We start from the raw sequence: 24,807 nt of genomic DNA on the forward strand, positions 1-24,807 counted from the left end.
CCATCTGTGAAAGCAGGCCTAAAAACAACTATTACTTTGTTCCATGTATGTGGCTGTTTTCCTCCCTGTTTTCCTTAAGGCAACAAATGCAAGACTCTCACTTTATCCCGGCACATTTTTCTTGTCGCTTCAAACTAGCAAGACCAAATCACACAGAAAATGCTATTGCACTTCCCTTCTGACCTCTTTCCCAATTCACTGTGTCCTTGGACACATATAATGCCGGCCTAGAGAGCACATCCCCAGCTGCTAATGCTCAGGTGTTACACAGATGGAATTAAAAGAAAGGAGAGAAGTAGAGTCTAAATCCTGCACTTTTGGGTCCTTTCTTTTCTCATTATATCTGAGATACACAAATATGTGTCAAAACACCAGGTGCCTCAACTCATGTCATGGGCATCTGTGTTTTTCAAAGATTTTTACAAGAGAGAGAGTTTTTTTACCTACCATATGTCATTAATGTATTTGCTTTTTTCCTGTTGCTATGTTATATATTTATATTTAGATATGTACTTTCCTTCTCATAACTCATCCAATTCTTCTGCTCCTCTCCAGTAACAGAAATGCTCAATGTATAGTGTGTGTCTCTGGTGTTCTGTTGTTTTGGATAAGTGAAAGAAGATAAGGGTTTATTATATCTGTCTTTTCTTTTAAGTTGTGCGTGCTACAGATTTTGAAATAGAAAGAAAAATATTTTTAAGCTGTCATTGAAATAAATGAAATCTTCTGGAAAGAATCGTCAGGGCATACTACTAAATAACAAAATAAAAGCCATCCCATGCAGACCAGGTTATATTTGGCATTTATCTCCTGGCTAAGTAATATATCCGATTTGGCTCTTTGGTTTGGAAAGAGGATTAGCCAATGTCTGACAGCTATTTTTCTATTTGTGGAGTATGAACTTATTCAGATTTAAGGGCTCTTCCAGGAAATTGGCCTGTACCTGTAAAAAAGGTTCAGCACAATATATCGTTAATAAAATAGAATGTGTACAGAGGAGGTCAGTTTCCAAAACCTTTTTGTATAATTCAAAATTTCCAGGGGAAAAATGGAGAAAATAAAACCTCCTCACCTATGTCACCTGGTGCCCTGCAGAAAGCAGGTAAAACCTGGTGGTGGTTTCATACCTTTTTGATTAGCGAAGACATTGCTGTTAGCCTTTATAGCCCCTATGTGATCATGACCAGGAGCAATCTGTGCCTTGAAATGTGTTTACACGGTGACTCTAAACAAATCCTTATCTTCTCTCTGAACCTTTGTCTTTGTGTCAGTGTTTTGCTGCATGGCGAGCACCTTCATTTACTGAACCATGTGTATAGTAATATCATTTGTCTTTAACACTGTCTTTATAACTGTTTGCGCTGCTAGCTGCTACACTGAAGCAACCATGCTGTTCTCAAGGCAGTCAACCCTTGATGATTTAGATGGACCAGACTCTGTTCCTAAAACAAGTGAGCGCGCCCGACCTAGGCTTCGTAAAATGCACAGCATGGATATGTCCTCCTCATCAGCTGACAGTGGCAGTATAGTGTCAAGGTGCTTAACTCATGCATGCTTTGTTCACTCATTTACCCTGACCATTATACTTTTTGCAGTGTATATAAATTTGCATTTGCAGATATGTGTTGTACAGAGTGGTTTGCATGATTAACAGAAGCTTTACTCCCTTCTTTGTCATGGCAAGATTCTGAGGTTCAAAGTCAAGGTTATAAACCAGGACTCGCTCACTGTTTCACTTCTTTTTGTGTGATTTTTTTTAAATCTTTTATTCATGTATTTTGTAAAGTTTTTCCATTACATTAACCTGGCTGTCTCAAAGCAGGCTTCTAGTCCTGTATTTATTCAGCTAAAAAAGGGTCTGATTTTCAGAGTTTCTGAGCTGATAGTTGTTCTTATTAAGACTGGAGGCTGGAAATGCAGTTTCTCAGCTAATCAGCTATCCTAAATATGGACATAGGACTCTATTTTTAGGAACTAAGGCAAATGTTGCCTCTGCGCTTTCAGTTTTTTGTTTTCCCCCACATAGGAAAGATTGTTAAATATGTTTTGATTTCTCTACCATTGATTTACAATCTGTAAGGTGTTGAAATTAAGAAAGGGAAAATTGCTAAGAAAAGATAGCGAATATTATAAATATAAAGTGAAAGAGAGAACTGTTCAGAGCCATTCACTCACATTTTAGCAAGTCAAAACCATGGAGTATTATGACACTGGGAAATAAAAACAGTGTTTCAACTAGTATTATAAATACAAAATTTTATGGCATATTAGAACATTCTCTTTCAGTATTAACAGCATTTTACAAAATTTTGGTGTTAATCATGATGAGATTTTACATTCTTGAGCAGTGTAACCAGAATGATTGCTACCAGGAATCATCAAAACATACACTCTAATTCTAATACTCTTGCAAATTCTTCTTAAAAGTCTGCTAGAAATAAAGCACTCTCACCTAACCACAGTAAGTTTGGAAAGAGTGTACAAGGAAAAGAGATGGAGCTTTATTTTGAACTTTGGCAGGAGATAGTACTTCCAACTACTAACCTTTCTTTTAAAGGTTATTCTTGAGGTGAAAACATGGCCCCATTCACTTCAGTGGAGCTATGTGAAATCTATTTTGTCTCTGCTGAGATAAAAGAATGTGCAGCTGACAAAAGACTGTGTTGATGCCCGTTGTCTCACTTCTGGTGAGGGGCTGGAATGGAGACTAAAAAGAGAAAGAGTGACATTCTAGGGGAGATATGAAAAAATACTTGTGAGGGAAGAAAAGGGTGAAAGCAAGGTCCAGAAAATATTTTAAAACAATGGTGTCCAGATTTGCACCTGGAGTCATCAAGCTGCATGGATTTACATCAGCTGAGACTCTGTTGCAGAACACAGAGCAGTGGAAGGGAGAATGATAATGGACGTGAAAAGCTGAGTGTAAGCAAGGTGAGCAAATGGAGAACTGAATGAAGTGAATAAGAACAATTGAAAAAGAAGATAGGTACATATGGAAGGAAAACAGGCAGATAAGGTAAAAAATGAAGACCATAATGAAGAACATAAAGCAATCTGAAGGTAAGCAAGATACCCTGTTACTAGGACAGCTTTTTAATTTGGATGGTATTTCTCCACATTTGCAATTTACTTGTTCTTTTATTGACTTAGAATCAGACTTGATGTGTGTGTTCAGTTGGTGTTCCAGTTGTATACAGTACCTTCTTGAAACCATAAGGTAGTTGTTAAAAGCACCACCTTTAAGAGGAAGTGCATGGATCCCTATAGTTCACCATGGAACATGCTTTAAATAAATGTAATAGCAAGTTCCAATTCTGGTCACAAAGTGTTTCAGCTGCTTTCAGAACGTTAGGTGCTGTTTCATTTGCTGGTGGCATTAATTTGTACTTTACTGGTGTGAAAAGATAATGAATCACTGTGAGTTCATGGGGAAGTCACTTGGGGCAGATGGATCCAGATGGTCCATCTGGGTAAAAGGAGATTCTGGTGATACGTTTTTCACCAAATAATGTGAACTGTAAGGGCCAGGGAATGCAGTGGATTTGCTCAACTGTCTACACAAAGGTACAATTAACAAATTTTGCTCAGCGATGAGCCTCATGAGCCTCAACTCTCTCTTCATCCTGTCCCTGACAGCGAACCTACACAGGTCACCATGCTCTATTCTCGTCAGGGGACAACAGAAACCATTGAGGAGGTAGAAGGGGAGCATGATGAGGAAGGAGCGCACTCTGCATCAAGGCAGGAGGAAGAAGAGGTGGAAGATTACAGCCTGGATTCAGAAGGAGCTGCATATACTCCTGATACTGATGTGCCCTTGTATTCCACTGTGGATAGCAATGCAGAAGCCCCACCTTCCTATAGCAAAGCTGTCAGCTTTGAACACCTTTCCTTTGGCTCCCAAGATGACTCAGCTGGTAAGAGTCTCATGATAGTGAGCCCAGATGACAGTCGGACGGACAAACTTAATGATACGATTCTCCCTCCATTGACGCACGAGCTAACGGCCAGTGAGCTGCTTCTGAACAAGTAAGGACCTTTGACAGGGAAAAAGTTTTGGTCCCAGTCTGTGAAGTTTTGCCATGATTTTCTTTTTTTCCCTGAAAACTAGCCTATGGTTTCTGATAAAGACCTTGTGCTAAGTTTGGTTTAAGGGAAGAAGCTCATTTCCTGTGCAGTTGCTCTAATTATAGATTTCCAAAATGATTCAAATGCATGTGGGAAAGAATCTCCACTTTCTCCCCAGATACTGTATCTAATTGTTCCAGTTAGCATCGGGTTTCTGTGTTAGTAATTGTCATGGGTCAAGGGTTTTTCTAAACATCTGATGTGGAGAGGGTTTCTCTTCTCCAGACAGCTGTGATTTCAAATAAGTTTCTTCCCAGGACTGTCTTGGAAAATATTCCTCCTTTAACTATTTTGGATTACTATAAGGGAAACTCTGACCTTTGGCAGAGTTTCTGTTAAAACCCATAGGAGCAAAGAGCTAGCTAGAGAGACCACCTTGCCTACCTACTCTCATAACAGATAGGATGGTCCTCCATTTGACCCTCAGCCAATGTGCTCAGTAGCAGAACCACCATTGAAGGGGAGTTGGTGCCACTGCTCTCCTTCCTCTGCTTTCTGGCCTTACTCCACTGGAGGAGAGCACCCATGAATGCAAGGACAAAATCTTAAACCGCAGAAATATCTTTCAGCCTAACTGCAGCTAGACAGAGAGGCTATGTAGTCCCAACTTTGTAGATCCAATGTCTTTTTTTCTGGGTGTCCATGGTCCTTTTGGCTTTTTAACTGTGTCTCTTTTTAGACTGGGACACTCCTTATGAAAAGCAAAGAAGAGACGTGTGAATGTATGTGAAAGTTATTATATAACTTTATGCTACCTGTTCTATTTAGTTGATTTAGGTAGGTGAGAGGAGATTGTACACATCTCAAGCTCAAGGCCATTTATTACGTTCTAATGGTATGTCGCAATGCTAATCATATCATTACGTGTCCTGATGGACCTCTAGAGTTTCTCCAGATTCACATCTGTGTTAATAAATCCGATATGAATCCAGGCAGGACCACACCAGAACTTTGCTGGGTAAACTGAAAAACAGTAAAACATTGCTTCCAATCATTTTGCTTGAAACTCTTGTTCATGGGCTTAAAATTGGGCTATTTGATCATAATACCAAATCCCATTCTACTTTTTTATCAGACTCTCCAGCAGAATTTTATAGGGAAAATAGTAGCTATTTAAAAAGCAATTCTTGTGAATTTAATTTTCATTTCATTTGTGGTACTCTCCTCCTCACAGGATGTTTCATGATGAAGAACTAGAGGAATCAGAGAAATTCTATGTTGGTCAGCCTCGAGTCTTGCTTCTTATTTATGCCCTGTACAATACCCTGGTGGCCCGGTCTGAAATGGTGTGCTATTTTGTGATCATCCTTAACCACATGATCTCTGCCTCCATGATAACCTTGGTGCTTCCCATCCTTATATTCCTTTGGGCCATGCTGTCTGTTCCTAGGCCAAGCAAACGTTTCTGGATGACGGCCATTGTCTATACTGAGGTATGCTGCTGTTTTTGCAACCCTGTTCACCAAACGCAGAAAAGAAAAGTTAAATTATAAGCTTTGCATGTTGGCGTGGCCTATTTTCTGTATTTGAACTATAGGACTGATGCCTTTGGCATCGTATTAATATAAATATTTGCCAAAATCCTCAGGCATTTCTATGGTTTAGATGGGTCTTGTTTGTGTTTTTCTTCACTGCAATGAGCAACATTACTGTGGGAACATGAACTGTTGTTCCTCTGTAGCAATGAAGATGCTTGTTGATCTTGTTGTAAAACTGATAACGTAGACATATTTCTCCCGTCTTACTGGCATGAGGCTATGATATCTGCCATGATTAGAAAATATCCCAGGTGTGTTGTATTTCTGGACAGGTGGCCATTGTTATCAAGTACTTCTTCCAGTTTGGCTTCTTTCCTTGGAATAAATACGTAGAATACACAAAAGATAAACCTTACCATCCACCCAATATTATTGGCATTGAGAAGAAAGAAGGTTATGTGCACTATGATCTCGTTCAGCTCCTTGCTTTATTCTTTCACAGATCCATTTTAAAGGTAAGCTGAGCTCATGTAACTATTTTATGTTTAATTTTTTATAGTCATTCATGTGATATTCCCACACAACAAATTTGTTTCCCCCCTCTAGAAATACAGCAATAAAAAAATACAACGTTGATATGCTCTCCTCTTTTTTTTCCACTAGTGCCATGGATTATGGGATGAAGACGAGAAAGGGGAGAACTCCAGTAGTAAAGAGGATACTGATGATGAGCTGTCTCTGACAGGAAGCAGGAGAGACTCTTCTGGCTCTCTGAAATCTGTCAATCTCGCAGCATCAGTGGAATCCATCCATGTCCACTTCCCCGAGCAGCAGACTGCTATCAGGAGGAAGAGTTCCAGCAGTGGATCACAGCTTTCACACAGGTCCAGCTTCTCTTCACACAGATCTAAAAGAGGTAAATGTTGTGGCACTGCTGGGATTTGAAGAACAATCACTTATTTCCCATAGGATCATCCTGCTGAGACCTTGTGCCTATTGCTATGGAGAACCTAGAGACTACTGAATGCTGCTGCTCTTCAGTGAGGAAATAGGATATGTATATGTGTGTGTGTGTGTGTGTGTGTATATGTGTATATATATATATTCAAATGTCTTTGTGTTTGAACTCCAAAACTTCTTAAAGTTCAAATGCAGAGCCACACTTTGTGATTCACTATGTCTTTACAACGACAGTATCTAAAAGCTGGGAAAGGAACTTTCAGTGTGGCCCAGATCCCGAATTTCTGGTTCAGCATAATTTCCAGCTAGAAGGAATTCAAAGAATATGTATGTTTCGTAGGTACATTCAATGGCACTTGAAGTGAGAAAAAGTTTTGATTAGGGATGCTGGACACCTTCCTCACCTTCTAAAAAAGAAAGATTTGCCTGAATTTATATGTTACCAGTCCAGAAGAGAGAGTCAGACCAATCAAATATTTGCCTTTATCATTAGTCTTCTCTTTTCATAGTTATTAATCAAGTTTTGGTTTTTGAAACCTTTATTGGATGCTCTCAAGATTTTATCATACCAGAAAAAAAGTGTAAGAATTCATTCTTACAAGCTTCAAGTTTCTTTCAAATGTTGGATTCACATACTGGGTGAAGTCTCCAGGTTGCTTACTTTCTAGTGTTTGTATCTGAACTTTGTTTTTGAATGAGCTTCTTTCTTTCTCTTCTCTTCTCCTTCCTTTCCTTTTTTTTTATTTCAGGAAGCACCAGTACACGAAACAGCAGTCAGAAAGGAAGCAGTGTGTTAAGCATCAGGCAGAAATCTAGGAAAGAGCTTATTATGGAAAAGTTTCGAGAACAAATGATCAAAGCCAAGGCCTTTACAGTTAAAAAGTGAGCAATGTGAGGAGTCATGTGCGTTTGGGAGGAGGGTCCAAATAGCTGATTGAAACAGAAAATAGCTTTTTAAAGACTGTGATTTACTATTTCTGTTAATTCAAGGGGATGAATGGATCTGTGTACTATTCACTAGATGGGTATGATTTCACTCTAACTCCCACCAGCTGAACTTCAGACAATCAGCAGGGGTTCAAATAGCACTGAACGGTATTCATCTGTCTGATAAAAAGCTAAACATCCTGTGTGAACTGAGGTGATTGACTATGTATATTTTGACTGAACAAATACTAACAGTGCTAGAGAAGCAGTCAGTACAAGGGACTGGTGGCTGTGAAGCTCTGTGGAGACTGTCAGAGAAGCGTATCTTTACATACATTAATACTATCATACTCAGCTATTCTTTTCTTCAGTGCAATTTACACTGTTGTTAAACTGCATTGTGGTCTATGTTGTTTTAGGGCTCTCCAAGTGTATGTGCCCATCAGACAGTTTTTCTACAATCTTATTCATCCAGACTACAGTGCAGTGACTGATGTGTATGTGCTGATGTTCCTCGCAGATACAGTGGATTTCATCATCATTGTGTTTGGATTTTGGGCTTTTGGGGTAGGTCATATAAAGCATCTCTCCATAAATCCTCGTTTGGGACCTTTGCTGTAGTTGCTAGGCATTGTGCGGAGTGTCCTCCTCCCTCAGTCACTCTATTGTATTTTCCTTTCCAGAAACACTCTGCAGCAGCAGATATCACCTCTTCATTATCAGAGGACCAGGTCCCAGAGGCATTTTTGGTGATGGTGCTCATTCAGTTTGGTACCATGGTGGTAGACCGAGCACTGTACCTCAAAAAGACTGTCATGGGAAAGGTCATCTTCCAGGTCATCCTTGTTTTCGGAATACATTTCTGGATGTTCTTTATCTTGCCTGGAGTGACAGAAAGGTATAAACCGTTACAACCAGACAGTACACATTGAATAGTGATGCCCTACCAAGTTATTTGAACTTGAATATGAGATGGTTATAACTAAGCTTTGGAATCATAAATAGGTTTCCCCTTGGTCTCATTTCTAAGCAGAATGTCAGAGTACCTTTCCACAGCAGTAATTGTGACCAACATAAAGGAGTTTGAGGAGGGAAGAACTAAATTATATTAGCGTGGAATATTCTCAAATTAAGCCAGAAAGTAAGTAGTTGAGAGAGAACTTGCCTGTGATTGAGTGGTTACAGCACTCAGCTGAGGCGAGGTTAGCCTGAGTTCAGTTCCCTACTCCCAAGACTGCTTTGCATCTTTTAATAGAGCATTTCTGGATACAAACTGAAGTAACCCAGGGAGCCTTAATCAGAATTTTGTTCCACTCCCCTTCCAGCTGAATGTGTGCTTTCTTGCCTTTAAACCTTCCTTGCTCATAAGGAATCTTGCTCTTTTAGCTGCACAGTGATTTAGAAGTGGCTGTAGAAAATGTCTCTCTCTAGAGTAACTTACGTCTGGGCACTCTCCTGGAATGTGTGAGCTATGGGGTTAAATCTCCTCAGACTGAGGAAGGTTTAAAACCCATATCCTTTCTGAAGAGCAAAAGTTCTCCTCCCTTGCTACTGCCATACTGCTTTGGAGCTGGCATGGATACAGTGATGTCCTCTGTGAAATCCTGTATCACATGCCTCATCAAATTCACCCCCTAAACTAATGTTTCTCATTGCATGGCTCAAGGCAGTGTTCACCTCAGTCTGTATTGCAGCAGTGCTAATGTTCCCTCTCTAGCTGGTGCTTAGGCTGACTCTCCTCTGACTTAGAACTTTAAATTGCCTAGCAGCATTTACCTCACTTTATTGACCATATAGAGAATTTGGGTTTGTTAACTGGGCACATTACACTTCATAAACAATCAAGATATTTTTCTGGAAAATACAAAATAGGTGCATAATGTAGATGAAGACTGAAAGGTCTGATTTCCTCTTAAAAACAGCATTTATATTTTTCCTCAGTGCAGCAATAATTGCATCCTTATTTAAAAAAATGCATTTTTAAAGTGGATGTCCTATCTGCTGAGTCTTGAGAATTGTGATTAAACTTTTGGCTTGATTTGACCACTTAGAAAAAAAGGCAATAAAATTCTTTCAACTTTTCTGTTTCTTTATGAAATGTTTACCTCCTGTTGCTGATCTTGAATCTGCATTTGAGACCTCCTGTATTCATTTTAAGTTGGGTTCATTCTTAGAAGTGCATGCAAGTTTCGTAACAAGAATAATTTTCCAGGTTCTAACTGGAAATATTGGATAATCTCGGACTAACAAGCCCTGTTTGTCAAGAGGCATTTCCTGCAGTTCCAGTGTGCTATCGCACTGCAGTCAAACTTAGAAATGGCAAATGTTCACCAAGATAGTCAAGGGGTTGGAGTACATGACATACGAGGAGAGATTGAGGGAAAAGGTTTTGTTCAGCCTGGAGAAGGGAAGGAGAAGAGGGGAACTTATTGCTATCTTCAGCTTCCTAATATGAGGACACTGAGAAGGAGCTGAGCTCTTTTCAGAGGTGCATCTCCACAAGTCAAGAGGTCACAAGTTAGAACAAGGGAAATTCCAGCTGGATATGATGAAAAATTTTTGCCATGATGTTAGTCAAATACTGGAGCAGGCTGCCCAGAGACGTTGTAGGAGATCTTTAGAGGTATCTTTAGAGATATTCAAAACTCAGCTGGATAAATCGATGAACAAATTGGTCTAATTACACCCGATTCAAGTCAGTGGGGGTTGGAAAAGATGATCTTCAGAAGTCAGTCCAACTTAAATTCTTGTAGGAGTCTATGACCCTGAAGGTGCCTAACTGAACACTGGTAGGCACTGATAGCTGATGAGATTCAGTCCAGAGGTCAGCCCTCTGAAAAGTGAAGAGGAGCAGCATCTGCCCAGGACTCACAGGAGGTGTGCCATTGTGGGGGCTGAGGGCAGTGGCCTTTGTGGTCTAGCAAAGTGCCTCTAGCACCCAGAGGGACAGAGCACTGCCCCAGAGCCCTCACATTCTTTGGGGAGCCTATTCCCAGCCTCCCCTATGACCCTGAGCTGACAACAGGCGCTGTTTATATACTCCCTTATCCACCTTCTTGAAAGTGATTGTATTACCACTGCAGTGGGGTTGGAAACCAAAGGCTTTTCACAGGTTCTTAGGAAAAGGAAGCACAACATCTCAAACTAACTCAGGCATGCAGAGATACAAAGCTCATCATTTTCCTTTATCTGTCTTTTCTGTTACAGGAAATTTAGCCAGAACACAGTTGCCCAGCTCTGGTATTTTGTGAAATGTGTTTATTTTGGCTTATCAGCATATCAGATACGCTGTGGATATCCAACACGTGTTCTTGGCAACTTCCTTACAAAAAGCTATAACTATGTGAACCTTTTCTTATTTCAAGGGTAAGTCTAGACCTACTGTCCCCTTCCATTCTTTTCTGAAATACAGATCTGTTATCACTGAGATGTGTGGGTTACTCAAGACCTCTCTTCACAGGCCGCTGGAAATGAGTCAGTAAGACTGTGCACAGTGCACTCCTCTGTATATGCCACATGTGCCCAGTAGTCCATAAAAAATCAAATTCACGAATACAAATTTTAGAAAAATCAACTTTGCATCCTGAATCCAGAAGCTTGACTTACCAATGTGTCATTCAGGCACCAATGGAAGAGACATTTTTAACACTTCTAACGAATCACCTCTGTGATCGTCATTAGGGGCTGTGTGTTGTGCTAGAAAGCAGGAAATGTTATTCCCTCTGCAGTCCTGAAAAATAGTAAGGCAGCAAATCCCAAAAAGGTCACTGGAGCAATTCTAAATATACTACCTCAGTGGGTGGGAAGGAAAATAAAGTGAAAGACAGTACACAAGAGAATTCAAAACTATACATCACACAGTATTTCCTCTGTGTATCTTTTAAAAAGTGCTGCATGTCTGAAGCTCTTCAGGAGTCAGGAATTTTAGTGCAAGTAACAGGCAAAGCTTCACCTCAGTGAAAGATAGTGTTTGGAAGGCATAACCCCCCACCATTTATGCTGTTACCATGATGTTTAATTTGAGCCAGTTAAAAGCATAAACTTATTTCACAGAATAAGTGGAATATATTTTGTTCTAATAATGTCAGGCTTTTCCCAGTGTTTCATTCCAGGAGGAAAAGTTATAGAAGAAAGCTTTTTTTTTTCACATGAAATAGTCTTTGTGGCCTGGCCAAGCAGAAAGGTGTGGGAAAAGTAAAGGGAATGGTGCACTTTGGAAAGCAGCTGTATGCATATTGGCTTCCTCCTAGCCCACCTTCTCCTTCTGTTTAATCCAGAGTCATAAAGCCCAATTCCCTATGCAGTTGAGTACTGTCCACCTACTGTAAAGAGGGAATGCACAACGTGGTGTAAAGAGGTATAAAATAAATTCCCACAATCCTGCAAAAAAGCCCTGTTCCTCTACTCCCCTCCCAGATCCAAGGGATTTGGGTATACAAGGAAATCTATCCTGCACTGTTCCATCAGTGTTTCATATATAATTACAGGGCATAATGATATAAAAGCATGGTTTTGGCCTCACAAGGGGCTCTAGAAGAATGTGAGCTGTGGCAAAAGCCACCATGCTTACATCATCAGTACTAGCCGGGCCATTTCAGGAGATGATTGCATTCAAGTTTGCAATATTTCCCAGTAAAATGTCTTTTCAAATTGGTTTAATTCTCCCCCTTGTGATATGCTTACTGTGCTCATTTAATGTGATCCTTCTATTTCTGATGAATTTTCTCCTATGGCCTCCCTTCAGATTCCGCCTGGTTCCATTTTTGACTGAGCTGAGAGCAGTAATGGACTGGGTTTGGACCGATACCACTCTGAGTCTTTCCAGTTGGATCTGTGTTGAAGATATCTATGCTCACATTTTCATCCTGAAATGCTGGCGAGAGTCAGAAAAAGTAAGGAAACCCTGTATAAGTGATCCAGGCCTTCTGTCCCTTGTGCAAAAATGAAGAGAAATAATCAGGAGTCCCTAGATAACTGGGAAATCCACCATAAAGACAGTTTTCTAGAAGATACACCTGGTGTTCATGTTCATGTTCAGAAATATTCAGACTATTGGGTACTTTATGTTAGTTGGCAGTCACTGCAAGTGAAATTTCAAATGGCTTCTCTTTTGTGCCTAACTGATTTTTCCACCATCAACGTGAATTCCACAAACACATGCATGCTAGTTTAATTGCATACCTGAATTTCAAGGATGGGATTGAAAGGCCTGATACTCACCCAGACTCAGTTCATACATAACAACTAAATGAGTAACCTGCAGTAGGGTGAAACTGTAGCTCAGAAGAAAGGTCAAGACATGGAAGAGCTTGTGTCTCCATGCTGTAGGTCTCAAGGATTCCTCTCTAATGTAACTATAGAGGGAGCTCAGCTGCCTTCTGTAGCTTGGGAGAGTCCCCACACATCTAAATGTGAACTGCAGGCCAGATAAACCCACCATTTGTTTGATTGATATTTCAGTCTTTTTAAATCATTTAAGCTTCAGTTCAAATTAAACTTGCGAATTCTGGATTCCTTATAACCTCTATAAAGATTGCAACCATATGCTTCCTTATTTTGCCAATTTGAAAAAGAAGTTAAGCATTCTTTTAAGAGTGACCCAGCCAATCAGAAGTTGTACATCTGCAATGAAATGGCTGCGTTTTTAAGTGTTACTGATGTATTTCTACTTTTATTATAATCCTGTCTGTTAATGGCGCTTACTTTCCAAGTATGTCAGTTAGATTAACTGAGAGCTGAAATGCACACAAGTCTTGATTACAAGCTTTTTTTTTGTATGACTTATATTTCTGCCATAAATGGAGTGTCATCAGAGGCTTCAGGAGTCAGAGAGAGAATAATCCAGTTCTACATTGACTCTCCATGTTACTGCATTTTCTTTAACCTAAAACAGGATCACCCTGCATTATGTGATCTTAAGTGGGAAAATTTCCAAGTGTAAGCTTGCATATGTGTGTTAATACCATGTAGCAAAATAACTACCAATAACTTTACAAGTGTTGTTCAAAGTACTTTTGGTTCTCTCTGTATTTGCTCACATTTACTGGTATGCCTAAGTATTCTGGCTGTTACAGTCTCTCTGAGCTGTTCTGTAGCAGCATTAAAGGTGCCTGAACTATTCTCTAATAGATAAATAATGTGCCCCCGGTGATCTTGATACGAGATTTTAATGAAAACAGTATTCTGTAGTGCAAGACAAATGATTTGATACAATGCTTTTGAAAAGTAACTGATTTGTTTTAAATAAAGCATTGTATTACAAATTTAATATTCTCCTAGGGCTTTATGGATTCAAGTTGTAAAGCAAGAACAATTTCCTGAAAGCCAGATTCCTGGCATGTGTATGAGGTGCAATGCAATACAATGCATCTTTATTTTGCAGATGCAGTGTGTGAAAGACAGGATCCTAAAACACTGTGCAGAGTAAAATCCTGAATGAGAATATACCAAAATCAATTACAGTGATGAAAAGACATTATACAGGATGGTGAAGCTATTAAAGAATTCAATCATGGCCATTAACAGAGAGAGAGAATTATGGACAAGGGAGAACAGATGTGCTGTCTGATTTGCTTTGAAAAGGGAAGGATAAAAGCAAGATCATTCTTGGTCTCAGAAGCTAAGCAAGGGAAGGGTGTTAAATCAACAATATCCAGACTTTAGAAACAACAACAAAGATTGAAGCATTATTTAAATTCGATTGGTGTGGAATTCACTCAGAAACAGACTGGATCAAGCCTGTGAACAACTCTTAGGAATAATGTATGTGAGGCGTAAATTGAATGTGGAGCTAGTGCAATATCAGACAATCCTATTGCATTGTGCATATCAGTTGCTGGCAAATAAATATTATTTTTCCTGAAATACAATTTGCAGAATTTCAGGCTGTGTGGGAGGAATTCTACCTTAAGGAAGTTTGAGATACAATTTTTTTTGAAGAAAAAATACAAGAAAGCTGGCCTCTCCCAATATCAGTTTTCTGAGCAAATGGTTGTATTATTGCTGCTATTATTATTTTACTTTTTTTCCTGTGGTTTCATGTTTGCACTGGTTCAGACAGAAACTTAAATTATCAAACCTGATTTTTCCTTTCTTTATCGTTGTGAGGAATCAAAACCGTGAAGGTTTACAATGTTTTTCACACCAGACACGCACTTGACGTGGGTCTGTTTGGTGCTCCCCTCTGCAGTTGCCAGTAGTTAAGTGTCTGTGCAGGTTTGGCTAAAATCCTCAATACAAATTACTCCAGAGCATTAGAATCTTTAAGATCATTGTTCTTACATCAATCAGAGCATACCACTGATAGAAGAGATATTACCATGTTGCTGTTTGCTTTTGCAGAGATATCCCCAGCCAAGAGGCCAGAAGAAAAAGAAAGTTGTGAAGTATGGAATGGGTGGCATGATTATCGTCTTGCTGATTTGTATTGTCTGGTTCCCACTGCTCTTCATGTCTTTAATCAAATCTGTTGCAGGCGTCACCAACAAGCCTCTAGATGTATCAATCACAATAACTCTAGGAGGTTATCAGGTAAAAAAGAAAAAAAGACTAAAAGAAATCATTGGTTTTGCACTGTGTTTCCTTGCACTATTCCTTGTTCCTTACATTGAGTTTTCTGAGTGAAAGTCTCCTGGTGTATACAGGAGATCAGACCAGCTCACACAAATGATCCCTTGTGGATTTAAAAACATGTTAGTTTATCACTGATGTAAAATATTACCTTCACTTGCAAGTTAAAAACAGAACCTACTGCCAGTAGAAGCTGCATAAGTTAACCCACATCTGGCACGCTGAGATAACTGCCTACAGGTCCACGTGACAAGTGGAGGTAGCTTGCTTCATTGTGAAATAAGATCAGAACCTTCTGCTGTCAAATTGAGTACTGAAATTGTCTTAGACTGTGATACACAGAATGCTGTATTTGTGTTTGTAGCAGCTGATATGAGTTAAATGTGACAAGTGTGCTCTTTTGTTTCCCAGCCTATTTTTACAATGAGTGCTCAACAGAGCCAGCTCAAGGATTTGAATCAGACTGGTTTCAGAGCATTTGTGGGAAGCTATAGGGATAACGCTGTAAGTGAAATGTGGTATATCTCATTGCTTAAAAATGTGGGCATGTTTTTGTGGAGGCTTTTTGTGAGTTTTGTTTACATAGAAATAAGTGGTCAGCCGTACTGCCGTCATTGGGAAGATGTGTCCATAAAGACAGTTTGCAAGAGTAACGGTTCACACAGATCATGTTTGTCAGGTCAGGACTGGTTATAAAGAAAGAAGTTGCCCTTAATCATGACATCATTGCACAAACTCATGGAAGATAAAAACCCCAGTTGTCGTGTTGCCTGAATAAAAACCTCCCCTCTAAAAAACACAAAGCTTTGGTAGACATGTGGCTCTTGGTTTAGTGCCAAAACAAACATGCTTTGGGGACCCAACAGTCTTGGCACTTTTAAGCCAGAAGCTCCTTCCAGAAGTGCACACAGCTCTCACCTCCCAGTGAGGAGACACGGCACTGACAAAAGCAAGTGCGTATGGCTTTGACAGGAAAATGCCTTAGTTTTGGCATAGTCTCACCATTTCATGGTGCAACATACACAAAGTTATCAATTGTTTCTGTAGCAAATAGGATAGCACAGATCAGGAAATGTGGCTGTGTGTCTTGTGAATATCACCACAATGCAATTTCCTTTCCCTCTTCTGCACCTACAGGCTGCTTTGCAGTTTCTAGAGGGCTATGGAAAAGAAGATATAACTCTAGCAGATCTAGAAGGGAATTCCAACTCTTTGTGGACCATCAGCCCTCCCAGTAGAGAGAAAATGATACAAGGACTGCTGGATTTTTCAGCTGAGTTCACTGTAGTTCTTTCATGGAGCATTCAAAGGTAATTAATAAGATTGCTATGAGGCTGCTGGATCATTTGCCAAGCTTTCATGCAGCAGAACGGTTCCATACTGCATTTTTTGGTGTAATTTTCCAGCAAATTCTCTTGTACTCCAGACCAAAAAGCTGAAAGTGGGAAGGAGAGAAGCAGAGAGAAGTGACCTTTGTTACACAGCAATAACAATTTGTTGCTTCCAATTCTCAAGAAATAGAAAGAGAAATGGAGTCGCTTCCAAGTACATGGTTTAAAAATGCAGGGTGGAGTTTTCAATGAGACATGAGTGGGAGGAGAGAAAAGTAAGAAAGTTTCAGTCACTTTTACAAGTAGATTTTCAAATCAAAACTCTGCTTCAAATAACATTTTGTTAGCATTTATGGGAATTGAATACTTAGGCCTAGTTAGGGCAGAAAAAACAATGAGGAAATAGAAGTGACTGGTCCTCTTATTAAGGGATTCTCAAGATGACATGAAGCTATTTGTTAAATACACATATATTTGGAGCCATTGTTATGCAAAGAGGCACAGATCCACCTTGTTGAGGCCTCTGGCCATTTATTATGTGGTTCATTGGCCTCAGTGTAGAAATATTGCTTTACACTGAAGTTCATGCAAGAGCCAGCCTAGAATATGTGCTAGTTGCATTCAGGCTGGAGCACACCCAGTCACCAGGATGTCCTGTCGGCTTCTGAATGCCACCTGGGATCCCTATAGACTGCTGGGTTAAACTGGAATAAATTCATCATGTCATTGAGATTAACTAGTGCTGCAGCTGCAGTATCTACCTGTTTCTTCAGAAGCAGACCCTGGATTGTCATAACAATCCCCACCAAAGGGCCATGTACAAGAAGCAGGTCAGCTGAGTCATTGTTTGAGCTCTGATCATGCTGTCAGTCCTTCCACAGTAAAAAATAGGCTTGTAATGAATCTGTACCCTTAATTCAACTTTGTTTGACCCTCCTTATTTTTCTGGAAGCATAAAGTATTACTCTGTGAATTACATCCCTCCATCATTTCTGAACCTTCTATTAATTTTTAAGAACTCTTCTCAGTTTTCCAGTATGCTTGCATAACTACAAACATTAATACATTAGATTTGAAAGAGACCCTTTGATTTGAAAGAGACTTTTTCACCCTCAAATTCTCTCCTGTGGATTATTTTGTAATTGTGAATGACTGAATGTGGTAAAAGCTTACCACTGTGGCCTTTCACTTTTTCTCTGTAAAGGGAACTGCTGTGTTTCATATAGGCCAGGAGACCACAAACAGCTTTAAGACGAGCCTCTTCTGGCACCCCAGCAGTTTACTCACTTCTGGCTCTTGCAGGTCATCTGCCAGGGGGATTTCTCTGCAGCTCCCAGCAGCCCAAGAGCTATCTCATCCCACCACTGGATCCCAATGATAGTGCAGGCCACAAAGGGTGTGCGAAAGCTGATCCTGTTCCAGCTGTGTCCCAGCCCACAGAGAGACGCTGGTGGGCACAGCAGTCCTGTTAGGTTACACTGTTAGGCACACATTGCCAGAGGGTCTGAGGAAGGGTTTCAGGAGCTGTAGCTGACAGCTGAATCCTTACCTCTCCTGACACTGAGTGTGCAGTAACTGAGATAGTCCTGTAGCCTAAAGGGATACCAGCCATACTCTCTTTCCCAGTCTGTTTTCACTCTGGCTTATGAGCAAAATTAGATTCATATGAATCTGTCAGCATTTTTCTGTAATGCATGCAAAGGCATAATCAGTTAGAACAAAGCATCCTTAAGACTGTTACATATCCTATGTTGGTGAACACACCATCTCAGGTAGAGGTAGCGTGATGCTTGCTATTTGGCAAGATTTTGGGGGGCAGTCAATGCAGTTAGACCAGTTAGACCAGCCTTTGTGTTCAGCAAACAAGTGTTTAGGTTCTGCTGTTAAAACTCATTGTAGGTTGACTAAGTGCCTTCTCTTTCACTTATAACAGAAATCTTACTCTTGGTGCCAGAGCAGAAATAGCATCAGATAAACTTACCTTTATCCTACCAGAGAACACCAGGAGAGATATTGCTACAATGATGTCTGGACAGCAATTGGAAAAGGTGTAAGTTATTTTCTTTGCTTATTTATACACAAACCCCTTTTTTTAAACCTGATTTCCTAAGGCAAAGAGACTTGTGCAACTGTATCATTTGTCTGCATATCCATCCCCCTCTAATAACTTTGGACACCTCTTTACAAAGGCCAGCATCATTGAAGCCACACAATAGTAATGTTACTTTAAAGGTAAAAACCTATTATCTGTCATAAATGTAGGGCGAGGATACAATGAATAGTGGAACACCACCAATGAGCATGTTGAAGCTATTAGTTGCTTTCCTCTGATTTATTGGATGAGCACAAGTTCATTAGAGTATATAGAGAGAGTTCATAGTTAAAGTCTCTTCTGAGTTACTTGAGTTCAGCCTTATGATTTGAGGGAGCTGTATTGATGAAATTTTTGTTCTAAATAACTCTCCAGACTGTATTTTTCATTATTATTCTTGAACAGGATTAGATTGGCAAGGAAATGTTAAATCACTGTGGTCAAAGTGTAACTTCTGCAGTAGTTTCTGACATCAGATCTTTTCCTGTATTGGAAATTTGCAAGGCAGTCAGAGTGTTCACTTCATCTGAATGTCAAACATTACTGTATGGACATAGCCTTATAGCATTAACAGCAGTGGCGCCTCTTGTCAGATTTGAAAGGAATCCAGCTCTTCCTCTTCTTTCTGCTCACTGGGAATTGTTTTACAGCAGTAGTTGCTAAATACTGCCAAGCCAGTGTTATCCCTGAAGGCCACCTGATCTGATCTGTGCCACAAAAGTTTAAAAGTTAAAGCTGAGACCAACTGGGAGAGTGAAAACTCTGAGAGGTCCATATCTGTTAGAAGGTGGAAATGAGATTTATCTTCTCTGTGCACTGCTATTCGTCTGCACCCACACACACATATATCCTCTCGCACACCTGGTCATTGCATTTAAAAAATACTGTATGCCTCCTTTACTTCTCTGCCCTGTGAGGATACAGAAGTATTTCCTAAGGTGATGTAGTGCCAAGGAGAGTAGATTTTCCTCTTTTGTGGGAAGAAAAGATACATTCATATTTCTCTGTTCTCATGAGGCAAGCACTAACACAGAAGATACGCCTGCATTTGCATGTGTTGCAATAATATTGTTGATTTAAGCTTTTTTAACTTTGCTATAGAGGAAAAATGGTTGAGACAGCTATAGCCATTTGACTACTTCAGCAGGACTTTTCTGCCACCATCTCTGGTGGGACAACTTAGCTGCTAAGCTCTTACCTGTCTATTGGGCCTGCCGGAGCAATAAGAGAGATTTTAAATTGGCCACTTCTGTTCTACTGCACCCTGGTGTATGCAATGTACCAAAGTGTGGGAGGACATGCTTTCCTAGAATTTTTCATTCACTTGAGGAAAAAGTTAGGACAGCATCTGGGTATTTTGATGAAATGCCTCTCTCTCTGGGCGTTGGCAATTTATTCCCACTCATGGCGATTTGATTTTGAGTCTAATGGAAGAATTTTCACAAACATCTTTTTTTTTAAAGTTTGAAATCCTCCAGATAATACAATCTATGAAAATATTTCCCAGTAAAAGATTCTGGGAAAAATTCTCTTTTCAGGTGGTATTATCTAAACATCTTGAAATCCTGAAGTAATAAATGTTCTCACTACGTATTTTTTTACCACTGGGGATATGTTGCCTTTATTTGTGCTGCTTGTATAGCTGACTGTAAAAGCAGCTTTGTCAGAAATGAGAACAAAATATAAATTCTACCTTCCTTGCAAATACACTTGCCCCAGGTGTGTGGGATTCATGGCATGTGGATGGGGTTGTTGTGGAGGGAGCTCTCTGCTGAAGTACTGACAGAACATAGTTAATCCAGCCAGCTTTCAGATGGGACATCTGAACAGCGTAATAGCTTACACCAAAGTTACTGGGAATCATGTATAGCCCTGGTAGGTATTTCTAGATTATTTTAGAGGTATACGAATATGAAATATTTGCTTTCTCATTTTTTTTCCAGAACATTAGAGACAGTGTACCCATACTACATCAAGGCTCCTAGTGATTCTTTGGCAAAGCCCATAAAGCAGCTATTGACAGGTATGTATCCAGCCCATGGAAAATACACTGTGGTTGAAGAAAGTGCAACACAGCACTCAAACTTGCACATTCACTGAGCCCTTATAGGGCTTCTCTGGCTGAAATATGCTTACACTTGTTTCTACCTGGTGCCTGCAAGCTTGGGAAGAGAAGAGGTGGTAGAGTACAAGGCAGAAAATGCATGTGAGTGTATTCTAACTTTGTATTTAACAGTAAGGACACTCAAGATGAAGCCCTGCTATTCACCTTCAAGTCTCTTTTTAGGAACTGCTTTTCCATGTCTTCTTAGGAAGTGATGACAAGTTTCTCCTCTATGCATCCTCCTTACTGCTTTAGCACAAATACTCAATAGTGCTGCATTTCTGTAAATTACTTTCCCTAGCTCACCAACTTGAAAAATGACACTGAATGACTTGTTTTAGCTATTCCTTATTGGCTACAAAGAATCCAAGTTAGATAAATCCTTGGATTTCAAAGTGCTATCACACATCCAGAATGCATATAGAAACTCATATACATACAAAATTCATACACACATATGTGCATGTACATACATGAAAAACCTACTGGGTTGGAAGAGAGTGTAGGAACAAATCCTCACTTGAGAACACTTAGCTCAACAGAGATTAAAGTTGGTTTTCAGGCCTTTTCTTGAGCACTGTGTAGTGCAGTAATGTTCAAGGTTGAGTAAACATGATTAGATTAATTGGGAAAAGTAATTTTTGAGGCCAATTCTGACGTTACGTGTAGCAAGAAGTTTCTGTTGCCTCGCTGTCCTAGAGAACTCTTAATCTGGGATTCTTCAAAAGGACTTCAATGTATATACTGCTAATGTACGGTCCCCAGAAATCACAAGCACCAGAGTTCAGCTCCTGTATATGTGGTCAAGTATGCATAATAGTATAGTATAGTTTGCATGATATAAAAGAATAACATCTTTTATACCAAGAAATAAATGATTTTCAGGGGCAGTTTGACTTAGGCACATGGAAGCTGATTGCTATCTCTCCAAATTAAATGATGTGTTTCTTTAGGTCTGAAATGCAAATATGGTGCCTGACATTGATACTTTGGCCTGAAAATAGTGAAATCATTTGACAGTTATACAGAAGAAAGTATAGATGATATGAAACATTTTCTCTACTTTTTAAATGCATATTCAGATGAGATTTGGGAAGTGACACTGTAGCAATCAAGATACTATATTTTTCTATAGAACTATTGTAAACTGGATTTTAAGAGACTTATAACAAACTCCTATTCTTACATTTCTCCATCTCTTTGTCATGCAAATGATCCAAGTATCTGAATCAAGTTTGACTTTCAATTCTTGGTACATGTGTTAATGTTTCCTTTTTCCAATAGACTGCAGATGGGAAAACATTACTGTTTCCCTGGTCAAAAATGTGTCTGATGAGGGAGTTCGTGAGTGGTGGGTTTTGAATCAGCTTGGGAAAAGATATAAAACGTCTGAAGAGAGTCTTGAACTCTTTGTATTCAGTGATAAAGTCAGTCCTCCAAGCCTTGGATTCTTGGCCGGTTATGGGTAAGAAGGAATCTTTACATAAAATTAAAATAATGTAGATAAGATGGAACTCTAGAACTAGAGGTGACTTTTTTTGTTGTGTTTGGGGGGGAGAGTATTTCTTTGTTGTTGTTGTAATGTTTGAGAAGACCTCCAGAAATGGGTTTTGTGATGATTTCGAATTCATGTCTGTTTCGAAAATCTGTAGAAGACTTCATCTTTAGAAGAAATGGTCCCCTCCTTACCTGCTCTTCATTGGAAAAAGGCAGTAGCATAGCAGATACACCTGCAAAGTGCCCTTCACACTTCTAGCTTATAAAACCAATTATCCTATTGGAGTAAAATCAATCAAAAGATTTTACTTTAGTTGCAGGTCAAATTCTGCCTAGTTTTTGCCCCCTTCCTCATCACGTGCATGTAGCCAGCACTCTGGGTATGATGCAGTTATGAAATACAGCCACAAAGACAGAGGAAGGCAGGAGATCTTTCCTTCTCGAGGGATGTGCCCTCCTGGTGTGATTTTGGAGAACTCCCCATGGGAGAATGCTCATGAGAGGTCAGGTAAGGGTTGGTCTGTCACCAGCCACACATACTTTAATAAAAAGCATTAGATAAGAAATCTGACAGACCACATGCCTTTGGTAGCCAACGGTTGGGAGATTTTCCATTGTGATTTCAGAGCTGTAGCAGGCAGGATGTAAAGCCATCATCAGTGACTGGTGTTAAAGCATTTAAGCCAGTGGCCTCAGATGTTCATGTTTCCAGTTTTCTGTGGTGATTTAAGACGCCTTATTTCCCCCTGTCCTGTAGCACAGCAGAAACAGGATCCTAATTAGAAATTAATGTCTGCTCAGCTGAAAGACTAAAACTAACTATATGGATGAGCTCCCCTGCACTTGTCTGACTCTTTGTCAAGGCATGGTTTGAACTCTTTCTTTTTCTTATTTTTCAGCATCATGGGACTTTATGCCTCGGTTGTCCTGGTGATAGGGAAGTTTGTCCGTGAATTTTTCAGTGGGATCTCTCACTCCATCATGTTTGAGGAGCTGCCCAATGTAGACCGAATCTTGAAGTTGTGTACTGACATTTTCTTAGTGCGAGAGACTGGAGAACTGGAACTGGAAGAAGACCTGTATGCCAAACTAATATTCCTGTATCGCTCACCAGAGACTATGATCAAGTGGACTAGGGAAAAAACTAATTGAACTCTTTGGTGTCACACTGCAAATCAAGTTGATTTCATCTGAATTTTTTTTAAAAAAAGCACAATACTCTCTTAAGAGCTAAGCCTTTTATAGTTAGGTAGCAATGGTTTTTCACTGATGGAGTCCTGGAAGCTACGGCCTTAGGAATCTATGCTGCCTTTCAAATTAAGGATCAACAGTGAAGAAGGTTGGATGATTTGCTGTTTTTAAAGTGCCACTCCTGTAAAATCTGGGGACTGCTTTGTAATTTAGTCAACAAAAAGTCTGCATCCTTGTCTAGCTAATTTGATTTTCCAGATGATAATTACCCTTAAAGAGAAAAGGAAGGAAGGAATGAACCCACGGATGACTCCAGTGTACCTTCTTCACCTTTTCTGGAGCCATACAGTTTGGACTGTGCAATATGCTGTTGTACATCACTGACTTTCAAGCTACAGTAATGGGATGCTGACTAGCCTTGAGGACACCCAAGACACAAGGCCACAGTGGGAACTGAAGACATTCTAGCCATTCCCATTTGCAGAAAAGCAGAGGTTTTGATGTACAAAGGACACTGTGGACAAGCCTCTGTTAGCAAAAAGAAAACAAGTAACAATCTCTTTAAATGCCTTATTTTATTTGTACAGTCACAGAAGACATTTCCACCAAACATCAATGACTTTTCTCAGGAAAAAAAAAAACAATTGAAACTTGACACTCCGTCAAGATTAACTAATGGCTAGAAAAATTATGATGAAATATTGGGATGTTCTCCTAGGCCATTTTCTCCAAAGTTACTGCTTTCCATTAGATGAGAAAAGAAGGTCAATTCAGTGACATAAGGAGCTACTTCATTTCTTATAACTCTTTAAAGACTGAATAGTGTGTGCTTCTCTTTGCTCCCCATGACATGCTTTTTCCCATTTCGATGATTTAAGGCAACTTTGTTTTGCTATTAGCTGATATTCTTCTTCCAGTGTTTCAGGTATACAAAAATGTTTACATATTCCAAGTCACATTTTTACATCTGAGACGGGTTTTTTTTTAACTTCCCAAATATAGACATACATATGAGCTTGGAAAATGGCCTTTTTCTTAAATTACTATTATTAGTGACACAAATGGCTCATTAGAGAACATTGTAGCATGAAAATTTACAATTGCATTGTAGGTTTCATTCCATGTTAAAAAAATTATTGAGAAAAAAATCATTGAATGGATAGGGTATGTTAAAAGGGTATACTGTGTAGTTTTGATTCATAATGACTTAAAATAAAGCACATGTTGCAAAGTCATTTTAGAAGTATTTTTTCCTCTGCCTTTTTACATGAAATGGGAAAAGTTTGACATTCTTCTAACACTGTGACAAATAAATCACTTTCTTGTAGTTAGCTGCTATTTATTATATGAACAATTAGTTAGTCACCAGAAGGAAAGTAATGCAACATAATTTGCCAGAACATTTTGCTGCAGAACTTTATAAAACAGCACAACTGAAGTTACAACATACTCTGCTCAGAGCTTCCGTGACAAATACTGTCACATTCTATACTGTGACAACTAACATTTTGAGCACCATGAAGTGCACAA

At 39.5% G+C, this 24,807-nt stretch overlaps 1 protein-coding gene across 3 annotated transcripts in view; it reads left to right on the forward strand.

Annotated features, from left to right (window-relative positions):
- Positions 1-24,512, forward strand: part of PIEZO2 (piezo type mechanosensitive ion channel component 2) — a 320,150-nt gene extending 295,638 nt beyond the window's left edge. For 2 of the 3 annotated variants that reach the window (XM_064507195.1, XM_064507196.1), the window contains 17 exons: positions 1,369-1,536; positions 3,637-4,029; positions 5,303-5,561; positions 5,939-6,121; positions 6,270-6,522; positions 7,316-7,448; positions 7,913-8,060; positions 8,177-8,391; positions 10,701-10,859; positions 12,238-12,385; positions 14,835-15,023; positions 15,474-15,566; positions 16,200-16,372; positions 18,327-18,443; positions 20,429-20,508; positions 21,874-22,054; positions 22,986-24,512. In XM_064507195.1, coding sequence (XP_064363265.1) covers positions 1,369-1,536; positions 3,637-4,029; positions 5,303-5,561; positions 5,939-6,121; positions 6,270-6,522; positions 7,316-7,448; positions 7,913-8,060; positions 8,177-8,391; positions 10,701-10,859; positions 12,238-12,385; positions 14,835-15,023; positions 15,474-15,566; positions 16,200-16,372; positions 18,327-18,443; positions 20,429-20,508; positions 21,874-22,054; positions 22,986-23,238 — 3,145 coding nt within the window. In that variant the 3' untranslated portion in view covers positions 23,239-24,512. The remainder of the gene's footprint in view (positions 1-1,368; positions 1,537-3,636; positions 4,030-5,302; positions 5,562-5,938; positions 6,122-6,269; positions 6,523-7,315; positions 7,449-7,912; positions 8,061-8,176; positions 8,392-10,700; positions 10,860-12,237; positions 12,386-14,834; positions 15,024-15,473; positions 15,567-16,199; positions 16,373-18,326; positions 18,444-20,428; positions 20,509-21,873; positions 22,055-22,985) is intronic. The other variant, XM_064507197.1, reaches the window with a different exon arrangement.
- The last annotated feature ends 295 nt before the right edge of the window (positions 24,513-24,807 follow it).

Source organism: Dromaius novaehollandiae, chromosome 2 (genome assembly GCF_036370855.1).
Source record: "Dromaius novaehollandiae isolate bDroNov1 chromosome 2, bDroNov1.hap1, whole genome shotgun sequence".
NCBI lineage: Eukaryota > Metazoa > Chordata > Aves > Casuariiformes > Dromaiidae > Dromaius > Dromaius novaehollandiae.